The sequence below is a fragment of the Centroberyx affinis genome, unplaced genomic scaffold, assembly GCF_046629955.1.
Source record: "Centroberyx affinis isolate AG114_WGS23_722 - 3 ecotype Tasmania unplaced genomic scaffold, CSIRO-AGI_Caff_v1 ptg001682l_1, whole genome shotgun sequence".
In the NCBI taxonomy this organism is placed as follows: Eukaryota; Metazoa; Chordata; class Actinopteri; order Beryciformes; family Berycidae; genus Centroberyx; species Centroberyx affinis.
The window spans coordinates 69,155-83,590 of NW_027280101.1; the positions used below are offsets into that span (position 1 = coordinate 69,155).

A 14,436-nucleotide genomic window follows, 5' to 3' on the forward strand; every position below is an offset into this window, starting at 1 on the left:
AAAACATTGCCCTCTAGTGAAGTAAAGTGGTATTACTGCCTACCCATAATGCCAGTCCATAATGAAAACAACTCATTTTGTCAGTGTGTGATAAGTGTATTGGCTTCTGTTCAATACAAAAAAGTGAATTTCCAACATTTGTACATTCAAATGATAAGAACAGAGTGAAGCTCCGACAGTGTAAAGTGAACATCGATCGACAAAATAAAACCTTTAAGACATGACACCTCCTACACGCCAGGCATTAAGATCCCAATGGAGACAGGGGGAATCGTCTAGTTAGGGCTGTAAACCATAAAACAATAAAACATGGAAGACATTTTAAGCGTGATACCACACTGTAAAGTACAGAGTCGAGTGTGAAGGAAAACAGTAACATTCCCCTCTGGAATGCAGGCTGACACAAAAAAAAGGAAATGACAAATTCCCTTCCAAACCATGTGTTTTTTTAAGACTGTTGACAATCCAAATCTGGGGAAAGGACTTAAAAATCACACTGTATACAGTAAACGCACAGCTGTCTCCTTGGTAACGAAGTTCACTGGAAGAACAGTGAAACGGATCAAAGTAAAGCTTCAGCTTCATATTCAAAATATGAAGCGTGCACACAGGAACGTTTTGAAGTCACGACAGAAATGTCAGGCAGGTGAAATTGGCTGCATAACAAAACAAGAAAGATCCAAAAAGTACATATTCATGAATGATAACATATTTTTTCACTGGTGCATTTGTTTTGGAAGACCGAGCTTTGAATGAACAAGGCTCTACTGTAAATAAAGACTACAATATGATCACCCATCATTAAAACTAACATGTCCAGTGAGGTTTAAGTTCCTAAATGTAGAATTTGAGTTTGCTTAGCATTTGTTTATGGTAATTATACTAGGGAATCATGTTTAAAAATGCTACATGTTTAAAGTAAAGATAAAAATAATAATCCTTGTGTTTAGTTGTATTCAATATGACCCAGATGCAAAGTTTTTGGCATCAATTTAGAAGCCGCTAATTCACTGCTGTTGCAGCTCATTCACTTGAAATCTGACCTCACATTAAGAACACAGGAACGTGCAATAAATAAAGTTAAAGAAACAGATATTTATAATTTCATTGTTCACTAGTAACTGATTTGTTTACTTGTAAAGAAATGTAAATAAAGCAATAACAAGTGGATATTTTTTCAGAAGGCCGTTATAATCCTAAATGACTTGATAATTTATAAATCCTTACTGCTTTGTGACTCTGAAACCACGCTGTAAGGAGACAAAGTATTGACTGTATTTGTCTATAAGGAAACAGTAATGTTAATTGAGTAAAATTTTCAGTTATACTTGAGTACTTAACTTTTAAGTAGATCTGTAACTGCATCTTAACAATAATGAATTTAGGATAATGACACAAAAATGAACAGTATTCAAGTTCTATGTATTCACAGTGAAACTAACCGCCTATGAAAGTGTAATTTAAATGAATGCTGTGTGCACTTTTCACAAACTCTTCACAGAAAAGGACAATGAAGCATTTGCTGTATATCTGCTACCAAAATCTCCAAGTATCATCACATGGAAACATTGTCCTGGAATGCTACACACAGAATTGCAGTGGCGTTTAGAGAGAAAAGTGTAGTTTCTGTCAATGGATTTTCCTTTCTTGACCTATCTGTGACGTCATCGCCCGACGACGTGGGAAGCTAGTTTCAAAGATATGTAAATTAAGGCAGAGCAATCCACTTGCTTTGTAACATTCAGACTCCACTGTAACTTCAAATACGGACCCATTTTGCTCCAGTGTTACACAACACAAACACAATAAATAATATACTGCTTCAAAATGCATTTAAACGGAACTGTCATATGTCACTTCTTGACCCAGGGATTTAAGGGGATCATGTGTAACTTGTTAAGAAATAATGAGGAATGAATGCTGTGTAATTAATAAATGAATTTGTTTTGATTTAGATTTGAAATCCCACTCCTGCTGCAGAAGCATCCGGTCCATTTCCTTCGTACGATTTCCCGAGATCTTTCTTTCTCTTCCTTTTTTCTCCCTGTCCTCATGTCCTCTGTTCTTCACAAAGTACCCTGTGAGGAACTTAAATAAATTAAATACATTTGACGTGACTTCTTTCTTTGTTCTTCTCTGTCAGTGGTCCTTATTGCTCGAAAAGCACTTTTTTAACAAGGCCGTGTCTGAAATGTGCTTTGTAGGCACATTTCACGTGACTTTCTTTGTGGCCAGTTCTGTCTTTCTCTCCATTCGCTTATTTTTCCTTCACTTCTTCTCGACATGAGTGTTCGTTGTTCGCTTCGCAGCAAACCCGTTTCTTAAAAGCGCTTTCGCAACAAATGCCTTAACTTCTTCTTTCTTCTTCTTCTCTGTGGCAACTACTTCTTCTTTCTGCCAGCTCTCTCTCTCTCTCTCTCTCTCTCTCTCTCAGCCGGGGCAGAAGGCGCAGTGGATCCCCCCCGTCAGGTCGGTGACGGCCCCCTGTCTGACCAGGCCCCGCAGCAGCCGGGTCTCTCGGTCCACGTCGTGCATCTTCTGCTGCAGCATGGCGGCCATGGGCTGCCGGTCGTAGTAGTGCAGCGGCGCCCCCTGCTGGGACAGGTTGTACCCGAAGCCGGCCAGGCTGACCTCGTCGCACAGCAGGCTGGCTAAGGTCAGCGCGGAGACGCCCAGGGTAGGGATGTTCTGGAGAGAGAAGCAGTATCACTATTATTACTATTACTGTCTTTCTATTCAAAGGAATACACCAAGTTTTGCCCATTAGTGATAAGCACATAAACACTAAAATCACCCCTGGGAGATCATTTGCCCCAGTACTTCTAACACTATGTTGAGTCTTTTCAGACTGGCAATACACGATTTGTCCACTAGATGGCGAGCTTGACACACCTTTGTCTGTAAGTAGGACCAAGTACTTGAAGTAAATAGCCATGACAACACAGAGCCAGGCCTGTTCATCGGCAAGGGGTTCCCCAGATTTTTGAGTAGAGAGAGATGAGAAAAGTAGCCGGCTAAGGGATCTTTGCGATGGCAAGATACATTTTTCCGGTGATGCATTTTTACCGAATTAATAAACAACCCTTAAATATGTTTATGAAAGCATGACTTAAAATAACATAAATAAAAAAATTTATTACAGGACCAATGCTCAATTGAAAAATGAACTGATAATATTTTTTAATTGTGAATGTTTAATGTACTTTCTTAATACCAAATGCATATTGTAGTCTTCTCAGAGCAAGACTGGATCTCTCTCCTGAGTACTACTGCACTCATAGAACTAAGATCCAATAATTATGGAAACGTAAATCGGTTTAAATAATGATTTTACATGGTCATGGTAATAAAGCCCCTAAAATGATCTCCTCAGCTAAGGCCTTGTATTTAGCGTTATACAGTAGTTTCAGCTGTAACACTTCAGTTGAGTCCGTCGTTACCATGGCGACCGTTCGCTGCACGTTGTGCAGAGGCTCGGCAGAAATCGCTATTATTTTGAAACATCTAAAAAAACTCACAACTCTCCTTGCAATTTCACACACAGTTCGGTTCTTAAGGAGAGTGATAACCACATTCTATAACCAAAGTCACTACCTGAAAAATTCAGGTAGTGATACTGAATTTGAGAGCGGATTCGGTTAGTCCGAGTAGTGTGAACCAGAACGGGACTGGACAGCTGGTTGTTATGTGACGTTAAGGCTCAGCACTCGTTATGTTATGTAACATTATCATCCTTAATTTGAAAGAGACGGAGGTAAGTGTTGTGAGACATTCTCAATTTTTCCATCCAGTCTGTTTCCTCAACATTGCGGTTGTTGCAGTTCTGCGGCCTTCGGCCCAAATGTTGCGGTTAAAAGTATCAAGTTCCTGCGGTGGAAAAAGAGAATGTGACGCTGTTGTCAGTGGCAGTTTATTAAGATCTTATGAATAAACTGACGACTGGTTACTGGTAGCCTGGTATCCAGCCCCTATGAATCGCAGTTTTCAGCACTCTTCGAATTTGCATGGCGATTCATAAGGGACATGAATCGCCATGCAAATTCGAATTCGAATCGAGTGCTGAAAACTGCGATTCATAGGGGCTCGATACCAGGCTAGGTTACTGGTGTTACTGGTGTTACTGGTGTCAAACTGAAAATACAGGCGATGGTAGCCGCCATATTGGTCTGAAGTAAATGTTACTGTGGTTACAGACATTATTTCCAGCCATCGTGAGATCGGAGGAGTGGAGTGACTCCTGATACCCGTACAGACAGTCTGAGTCTAGTCATTTTACTTCAGCCTGCTCCAGTGTGTACCAGACATGCGCAGTCACTCATTCAAAAATTCTGTTGTCACTACCAAATTCTGGTAGTGTGAACATTTAGTGACATTCAGTTATGAAAGCAGCCGGCCAGACAAAGGTGAGTAGACGGCTAAATAGCCGGCAGCCGGCGCTTGGGGAACCCCCTGTCATCGTTCATTTGAATATGATCTGATCCTGATTTGGCAATGTACAAATGTACAGACCAGCAGACCAGCAGCATTGCACCCCATCCGAAACTTTTTGCTCCTAATTTGCATGTATTTATAACGGTATATGTAAACAGGAACATGACACTTTTTAATCGAAGACGTGTGGAACTGCCCAACACTCACAGACAGTTGAGAGCGATATGGAAAGATTGGCACATTGCCAGTTAATAATCTTAAATGATATGCGGCTAAGTCTGGCAGTTTTGTGTAGGACATTGATAAAATCTATGCAAAATATGATGCAAAAATAACTTCCTGGTTTGAACTACCAGGGACTATTTTTTGCTGTTTCCCCAAGAAGTGAAAGATGAATACATGGCTGCTCACTTGAAATGGTTCCAAAAATACACTCTGGAGAATAAACATGGTATAATTCAGTGATTCTCAAGCTTTTTCATATGAAGGACCCCTAATGTAGTCCACATTAGGGCCACGGACCCCCATTTGATGAGATTTTGTCTCTCTGACCCAAAACTGAGAATATTTTTATTGTTAGATATGATTTTGTATAGAATTCCATGACTATCTGTATTGTAGGTAGAGAGATAACAGTGACACTATGATCAAAATAGTCATTCTAAAATGACAAAATAATGCAGTTTAACAATTCATCAATTTGCTGGGGACCCCCTGGAATGCCCTCAAGGACCCCTGGTGGTCCCCGGACCCCACGTTGAGAACCACTGGTATAATTCACTATTTCATATGAGTCACTATGGATTCATTTACTTTTATGTGCTCAGTGCTCACTGTTTAGTCACCGTTTTGGGTTGTGGTTTAAGTATTACCTCGGTTATAATAACAGACTATTATTTATTGTCTGGTTTGGGAGGTGTCTATTACCTGGTCCCAGCCCCATAGTCGTGGCTTGGGCGGAGGGTACTTCAGTAGGTCCATTGCGGTCTCTCTGATGACTTGCAGGTTTAGAAGTCTGAACTTCTGGGGCTCGAGGGGGATTCCATCTGGAACCTTCTGCCAGAAGAACAGCCGGTCCCACAGCGGCTGCAACACAAAATACTGTTGTTTGTATCTAGAATCTAAGAATCTCCCTCAAAGCTAGAAACCAGAGCCAAGACTGTAATGCGTGTCATCAAGGCAAATTAATTTGGGGACACATTACATGACACTGAACATCACACACCTTTTTTCATAGAGGAATACACATTTGACGGACGGTTGGATTTGCGGAACACACACTTAAGACTAGTTTGTTTTGGGGAACACACACTATCCGAGTTATTAATGATTCACTTCTACAGTACACAATCGAAACACAGCGTTTTCCTATACTTCCTTTATTTTCTTCTTCTCTCACACAATATTGCTAGTCTCCATTCAGATTTGAGCGGCTGAGCAGCTTAAACTGCAGCAGGAGCCTGTTGTATAAAGCTAGTTTAAGACTAGTCTAAGACTTAGACTGGTCTTAGATCCTCAGGTTGGACTAGGCTAATTAAGACTGTGTGTTACTTAAATATTACGACTGACGTATTTAGTGTTTCTCCCAAAATGTCACTGTTGGCTGGATGGAAAAGCCTCTGAAACAGCATTTAGACCACGGGACACAAAAACTTTTTAACATGCAAACACACACACCTCCACACACACACACACACACACACAACTCGCACTCACCACAGTGTGCTTGCTGATCATAGCAGAGATCCAGCTGATGTCCACGGCTTTATAAACCACGGCGACAAACAGAGTGTGTGCGTCTGTGTCGGCCCAGCGGAGCGGCGTGCCCTCCGGGTAACTCATCCTGATGCTGGTCCGGTTCCCCACGTCCACGCTGAACTCTCCCAGAGGGCCGCTGTTCAACCTGGGGGGAGGGAGAGAGAGGGAGGGAGAGAGGGAGAGAGGGAGAGAGCGGGGAGAGGGAGCGGGAGGGGGGGAGAGAGAGTGAGAGAGGGAGAGGGAGAGAGAGGGGGCGGGGTTGAGGGAGAGGGAGAGGGGGGGGAGAGAGAGGGAGGGAGGGGGGGGAGAAAGGGAGGGAGAGGGAGAGAGAGAGGGAGAGGGAGAGAGGGAAAGGGAGGGAGAGAGGGAGAGAATGTTTGCAATTTTAATGTAATGCAAATGCAAATAAATGCAAATTCAAAACTCTGACACATATACAAAGCAAAAAGTAGATTCAGATAATATTATATCATAGTGTCCAGTCATATTTCAAGAAGTTATTATATTATCATATCAATATAGAGAGCCGGGGGAAACATCTGTGAATACCAGTGGTGAGCTAATATTGATTTGCTACGGAGGTGTGTGTGTGTGTGTGTGTGCGCAAATAAAAAGTGAAACGTGTGTGTTTCCGACCTGATAATGGTGTCAAAGCGGTCGATCAGCGGGCCCAGCTCCAGGCCTCTCAGAATGCCTCCGTTTCCCATGACCACACAGCGCCGGCATTTGTCCGGCTGGGGGGCGGAGCCGGAGTCCGGCAGCTTAAAGGGGGGAGAGAGAGAGAGAGAGAGAGAGAGAGAGAGAGAGAGAGAGAAAAGGAAAGAGGTGTGTTAAAATACCGTATATCATGATGAAATCCGAGATATTAGTAGCAGTAGTAGCAGTATTCACCAGCTTCAGCAGGTCCTCTAGTTTGTGCCTGAGGCCTCCGAAGCCAAAGGGGGGCGGAAACAGGAAGAGGTCGTCGGGAAGGGGCGTGTCCCTCCACAGGAAAGGCTGGGCAACCCGACTAGAAGCGGGAAGCCCGGCCGACAAGCTCCGCCTGGCGCTGCCGGGACGACACTGGCCCTCCAGGACGCTGTGCACGTACGCACGGACACGCTGGGAAAGTAAAACAACAGGTTATGAGAGCAGCAGGTAAGCTGCTAGGCTGTGATGTTATATTATAATATGACTGGTAGAGCATCACTTCCATAACAATAGACTTTCTAGTGAGAACACGCAAAGTGTGTTTTCACTGACTTTCTGTACAAAAACACAGCATTCAATGGCGTTTACAGTCCGAAATATGTCTTGTTATCATCTTATTTAATTTATTAAAAATTACAAAAGCACATTTTGAAATGAGCCCACTCTAGAATAGGTCACCGTCCTTCAGAAATCCTCAAACCTCCAACAAACGTAATTTTTTGGGAATTGCGATAACTGGATGATTTGTCCATCGGCATCCATGAATTTTTTGACATTTTACAATGTATTGCCAATTACTTTGGATTGGTTGACAATATAGATTCACACACACAATGTGGTTGAGACGTTAAGTTGGGGTGAAAAATGGAGATTTAAAATAGACATTTTATTGATTTTGGAATTCCCACAGGAATAGAATAGAATAACACTGTACCAAGGTAAAGCAACAGATAATTGTTTTTCTTTTGTAATCTATATTGTCAGAGCCCAGATCATGTGTGTAGAAAAAAAAAATAAGATGCTTTATGGTTGCTTAATCTTTGTGATTTTTTGCATTTCTAAATAAAATCAACAAAAAATGATTTTGGTATGTATAGCCATATGTCTTGACAGTTCTCTCTGCAAAGTTTGTTTTTACCTCTAACAGAAAAAAATCTGTGGAGCATTTCCTTAAATTTAGTAGTTAGTCATTAATGGGTTAAACTGCAAATACATGACAATGACTGTAATAATTCAAAAGGATATTATTTTTATCCATTTAGCTGGTGTTCCCATCCGGAGCAAATCCTCGCTGCCTGCTGACATCTTTAGCAAATTTGCACAGATTTGTAGTGAACTGGTCAGACCAGTCATCCTGATTCTTATTGCTCTCCTTTTCCTTCCCTGTCTGTTATGTGGTGTGTGTCTAGGTATCTCCGCCCCATCTGTCCAGAGGCCACGCCTCACCCTGGGTTACCAGCTGTTGATGATGATTAATTAGTTCAGGGGTATACAGTATATACCTGACCTCATGCCTTTGTTCCCTGCTGGATTGTCTGGTGTATGTACGGACTAGCTTTCTCGCTATTTGACTAATTCTGTCAGTTTGCTTTCTGTCATTCTGCCTGCCCTTGATTTTTGGATTGTTTTTTGTACCATTTCTTGCAACGGCTAGTAAATTCTTTTACACAAGCTTCTGTTTCCTGTGTCTGCATTTGGGTCCCTGTCTGGTCTGCCTGTTACAGTGAACATTTACTTTCTAAATGATTCCTGATCCACTGTTCATTTCCATGAGCACAGACAGGATGAAGCAAACACATACAGTGTGTAAGTGGCTGCCAATTCAAAGCAGCTCATTTGGATTTTTCCAGTGCATTACTATCCTAATAGCATTTCTATTCAAAGCGCCAATCCTGAATGGTCAGCTGACACTTAGATGGGTTATACTCCAATCCACTCTATTTTACTGCTCTACATTACATTGTTCTGTTCTTCTACTGTAACCTGCTTTACTTTTACTCTAGTCTGTTTCCGTTTCCTCCAGTCTAGTCTCATGTTCTGGGTCAAAATAGGGGGTGTACTCTATTCTACTCTACCTTGTTCTCCTCTCAACACTGATAGCTTTCAACGTGCAGCAAACACAGCAGCCCAGAGACTTATTTGAACAGCCTATTCTATTCTCTTGTCACCTTCTGATGTGCGGGGTCGACGTGCCAGTCCAGAGGCTTGCTCGTCTCCGTCTCAAACAGCGGCAGAGAGAGCAGCGCCAAACACACCAAGCCGAACACCACGACGGGCACCAGCACACGCCTGGAGAGACACACACACAGAACGGTTTTGTTCCTATTAGAGTGAGAAACAATATTACTTTTATATGACACAGTACAAGAAAAAACACAGCAACACAGGGATCAACACGTGCTGGGAGAGGCGGAAGACAAAGAGAGGTAGATGGTAATAAAACAGAGGGTGAAATCGTCAGAACAGGCCCTAACCCTGATTTATGAATCTTTCATACATAAGATATAAATATGATATTGCATATGACAATGTCAAAGGTATAGGCAGGTTTCAGGAAGCCAAATTTAATCTTTTTAATGCTACCTGGAATTGGATTTCAGACCAAAAACCAAAAATAAAGAAGCTAAAAGCCAACTGAACATGGCTAATGAAAGTTCTGAAACTATAAATGAGCAGCATAAGAAAAATGACAACAGTAAATTAATTTTGTTAAACTGTGTTGGACGTATTGCAACCTGGTCCTGTATTAATGCAAGACTGGACATCCATGTGGATCAAACTTAAACTCGACTAGTTCACCTGCTTTCTACTTCAGTGGCAAGATTAAAATGAAGGAGTCCACTGTTTCAGTCTGTTATGGAGATCAAGATTAGACTTATCAACCGCAGCAAGCGAGACTAGCCGGGGAAACAGTTAATGAACGATGAAATATTTGATTAGGAAATAACCAAATATTAAACATTAAACCCATTGTGTTGCCCTAACAATTCTCCTCCTTCCTTGACATTATCAAGGATGCTTTTCTGTACATCAGGAAACAGTTGCTGGTGCAGAAGAGTCAGAGCTCTACAGGGGTAAATTTTAAACCCCACTGATGCCCAGCTCAACAGATGCAAATGAGGGCTTGCAGCTGACAGGAAATACAGTGATATCAACATAAAGCGTGTCTTTTCTCCTTTCCAACCATTGAAACCTTCCATGTGAATTTTTAACAGCCAGGTATCTGAAAAATTCAATCCCAACTCGTATCGCAAACACGGCCACGTCGCTCTATTCTTTTCCTCCGTTATCTACAGTTCAAACAACGATGGAAGTCTCCTCTGCTGATGGGAAAACCTGAAAACCTTTTTTCTCTGCGAGCAGAACCCCGGGGCCTGCAGGCCGTGTGCATCGGCAGCACAGCTACTCGCCCACAGTATTTTCACACACACACACACACACACACACACACACACACACACAACGGGGGAATTCAGCAGTGGTGGTTTCAAGTTAGAGGTTTTTAGTAACCGTTGTAGAGACACACGAGAACAACGCTCAAGAGATTGGAGGATGTGGGAAATGAGATGCTGATGTTTACGATTTGTTCAGTTTAAATGAAACAAATGATATTTGTCTGACACGCAACTTCAACTGTACACCAGGGATTCTTCAACACATTTCACCTCTAGCCTCTTTAGATATGGAAATTGTAGTATCTACTACACCATCCTATCTGCCCATCTAACTGCCTAGTTAGAAACCAGCCAAGCTGCATGCCGGAAGTGTGTGTGAGCGAGTGTGTTTAACCACCCAGGACGGAGGTTGTTCGACTTAACAATGATTACATCAATAAAAATAAAAATTCCTGCTATGTACAATACGCACACATTCTGCTGATAAAATGTGTGTGTTTCGATCGCCTGCTTAAAACGGTCATCAGCAGCGTTAATGGACTGTATTGAAATCTGCCCGACCACAATCAAATATCATCCGTCCTCCTTTGTTTTTGTTTTTTATCACTTGCCGGCGTTCACACGTGCGGCGGCGGGGGAAGGTTCCCTGGAAGTTTGCGACCGCATCATTTGCAAAGGAAAACCGATTCCCACAAACATGTGTGCGACGCTGCTGCAGTGCCTAATGTCCTGCTGTTGTGAACGCTGGTAGGGAAAAAGCTTGACTTTTTCCACATTTTGTAGTGTTTTACGGCTTGTATCATGAATGGAGGCAAAAATAACTACAGAACAGGCTGATCACCACTGGGTTGGCTTTGGAACAAGCCCAAGCCCAGACTTGAATCCCAGACTTGAACATAGCAGTTCACAGATGCTCTCCATCCAGCTTGACCAATTCTTGAGCACATCTGCAAATCGTAATGGAGGAAAATTCCAAAAACTAGATGTGCCAAGCTGATGCGGATGTATCCAAGAGGATCCCGAGGCCGTAATTGCTGCCAAAGGGAGTTTAATATGTCCAATAATATTTTATATATTTCAATAAATCGTATTTTCACTTTGTCAATCAGGGTAAAGGAATCAACATTTGAATCCGTTATGATTTCAGGCTGCAGCACCACAAAATGCAAAGTCAAGGGGGGTAAAATACTCTCTGAAAGCAAATAAAACCTCACATTATCCAATGCGAGCTATTTATAGTCCCATGGAGCATTTCTATGACTTCTTTGTGTACCAAGAACGCTTTGTCCTCTAGCCACTGGGAACAGACCACTGATAGCTGGAAGGTAATGGGCATATTTATGCTGTCTGAAAAAAAAAAAAAAAAACTAGCTGCTATGAGAGTTCAAGATCAGGGATTCTTAAACGCTGAGTCAAAGTGGGTCGCAGCCTGGCTAGGTCTGTGTTTTCTACATTTTTCTTTTCCAAATCTATTCAGGGAAGTTGGCTTTTCAACAACACCCGGTGTTCCACAAGTTCCCCACCTTCACCACCAGGAAATATAAGCTATAAAGGAGACAATGATAGGAAGTCTAGCTCGGTTTGGTCTCGTAGTGGAAACCAGTCGAGCTCTGTTTGATCTTGCAGTGGAAGCCAGTCACCCAGGCTAGTCAAAGCATGTGATGGGGGATCAGGCTGATAATCCGACTCCCCGACAGCCACACTCACACACACATTATTTATTCATTTTTAAAGAGTTACACTATTGTGGCCCAAGCTGTCCTCTAACCACATCCACTCCGTTACTGAAAGAGAGGAGAATTTGAGAAGGGCACAGAAGCCCCGACAAAACTATCCAAATAATCACAGAAGCAATTAGCGACTTTTCTAAACAGAGTGAGGTAGAAAAGAATAGAGTTTGGAGGGATAGGATAACAACAGAACAAAATAATCCTTAAAAGAACAAAATAAAAAGAGGGTTAAATAATTCAGAGTAGTTTTTGTTGTTGAACTGAGAGTGAAAGCCACTCTTCGCCTACATTTCCTGTGTGTTGCCTAAAACAGCTAAACTCGAACCACAAAAAAGAGTTTGGCAGGTACAAATCTGATATCCGATGTTAATTTTCAGGGAGATGCAACTTGATATGTAGGTGAAGAATTCTGGACAATACACGAAAATCTTGTTTTGGAAGGCTGTGTGAAACACCCTTCCCTATGATAAAAAAAAACAAAAAAACACACTGCAGCATCTTGCAATTTGGAAGTAACAGTAGTTGATGCTGGCTGCGATTTTGAATTTTTCTTTTTTCAGTTTGTGTGCAGCCCTCATATACAGTTTATTGATAAAAAGGCCAATATCAGCCCTATATATTGGTTTAACCCTAATTTAGATAGTAGTTTAAAGGAAGAAATGAAGCAGAATAGAACAAAGAGTGTGTGTCTGCATCACTTTTGTGATGTTAAAGGATAATACTGGTGTCTTTTTTTAAGTTTGGTCTGTGTTGTCACATCCATGTTTTTCCTTTGGGGTTTCTTTGTTGGCTGGTTTGACACCGTAAAGTTAAGAGTAAATAAAAAAAATAAAAAAAAATAAAAAAATCGAATTACATATGTGAAATGCAAACTAGATGTAGATAGAAATGGGCTAGCTCTAAAATGACACCAGTGTTCTCCTTTAAGACATTGAGCAGAGAAGAAAGGGTCAGCTCTGTCCACATTGCCACCATGGCTCACAGAGGACAACACAGTAAATCAGCAGCAGAAAAAGCAGAGAATAACAGGAGCCTTTGTTCTCTGTCCTGAACATCACCTGTGTGATCCGCAGCGTTTAGGCAGCCTCATACTGGTCTCATTCACACGGGACGATGGGAGTCCTTCTTGAGTCTCTGTAGTAGCCTGAAGCACTCTGGCTCTCAGGATCCCTGTCCTGGACACACACACAAACACACTGTCCCGTTAATAATAAATTATAGTCAATATGGGAGCTAATGATTAGCCAAGGTAACGGACAATGCATGGTGGGATGGATTTAGAGTAGAAGGCATACATGTGGTTCCATTTTTCATATAATATTGACCAGAGCAGCCATTCAATGCTGTGAATGGCTCTACATGTTTGGATACTATAAAGCACAATAATCTCAAATTACACATATATTCGGTGAAAATATCGGTATGTCTGAGTAGTCAGTGAGGTCAGTGAGGTTTCGCATAATGGGATAATCTGGCAATTTAATGTTGATTTGCTTATCGGCAAAAACACATGGGTGTCTTACCACATTGTTGATCAGACCATATCATTAGTGTATTCTGGTTCATCCGGCACACAAATCCTCCACTAAACCATTACTCAATTCAAAATTGATATCCAGTAAAATTCTTTCACACACCTCCACGATGTGGGGAAATAGGGCAAGCATTTCTATAAGGTGACATTTTATTGAAAGAAGTGCTGCTTGGCATATCTGATATATGCCTAATTGAAGAGAAGCCTATAATGATTCGTATAAGTTCATTACTTATTTTATAGTAGGTACATGCCTTGGACGACGAGCAAGGCAACATTAAAGTGCCATCTTTCTGAATGGAGTTTGGCCCTCGATATAAAAGGAACGTCAAGCACTGGGGCTAGTCGGTTATTAATCTCGGACGGGATAACTTGACTATCCCTGACAATTATGGGATGGAAACACAGACTTTTGTTTGTAACAAACCAGAGGAGTAAGAATAGTAAACTAGAATACAGTTTAGCTAAGAGTTATATTTTGCGCCATATCACTTGCAGAGTCTTGAAACGTTACCGTTAGCCGTCTTATTGTATTTATCCCAATGCTAACGGTCAGGACAGCGGACAGCAAGCTATGTAAACCACAACAGTTTATCTTATTTTGCCCTCAATACAATACTCTACACAGTCATTTTTTATTCAGAGTGACTGATATCAAACGGCTTACCCTTCCATAGGTGTACATGCTTCGCCATGATCCAGTAGCAGATTAACGTTACACCAGACTCAATATTTTATCTCAGCTTCATTTTTCAGCCTCCTTTCGGTTGACCAGCCAATCAGCTGCAGCAAAACTCACCACCGCATCCGCGCTCTCCCTTCACAATAAAAGCCCTTAACATTCTCTTGGCATCTTTCCAAGGTGTTTTGCAAAACAAATCCTGCTGTTTTGCCTACT

General features: G+C 41.7%; 1 protein-coding gene across 1 annotated transcript; it reads right to left on the reverse strand.

The window, feature by feature from the left end:
- Window positions 1-17: 17 nt before the first annotated feature.
- st3gal5 (ST3 beta-galactoside alpha-2,3-sialyltransferase 5) lies at window positions 18-14,293 on the reverse strand. The gene is made up of 8 exons (XM_071528512.1): window positions 14,206-14,293; window positions 13,063-13,179; window positions 9,048-9,168; window positions 7,081-7,290; window positions 6,826-6,950; window positions 6,148-6,334; window positions 5,359-5,517; window positions 18-2,688 (listed from the first exon to the last, which is right to left on the reverse strand). The coding sequence occupies exons 1-8, from the start codon at window positions 14,211-14,213 to the stop codon at window positions 2,431-2,433; spliced, it is 1,185 nt and encodes a 394-aa protein (XP_071384613.1). The 5' UTR covers window positions 14,214-14,293; the 3' UTR covers window positions 18-2,430.
- Between the last annotated feature and the right edge of the window lie 143 nt (window positions 14,294-14,436).

Excerpts from the sequence above, each read along its gene's own strand:
- st3gal5 (XM_071528512.1), bottom strand. Across the intron at positions 6,335-6,825 it reads CGCTTTGACACCATTATCAG|GTTGAACAGCGGCCCTCTGG; the intron begins GTCGGAAACACA and ends CCCTCCCCCCAG. Across the intron at positions 2,689-5,358 it reads GACTATGGGGCTGGGACCAG|AACATCCCTACCCTGGGCGT; the intron begins GTAATAGACACC and ends TTCTCTCTCCAG.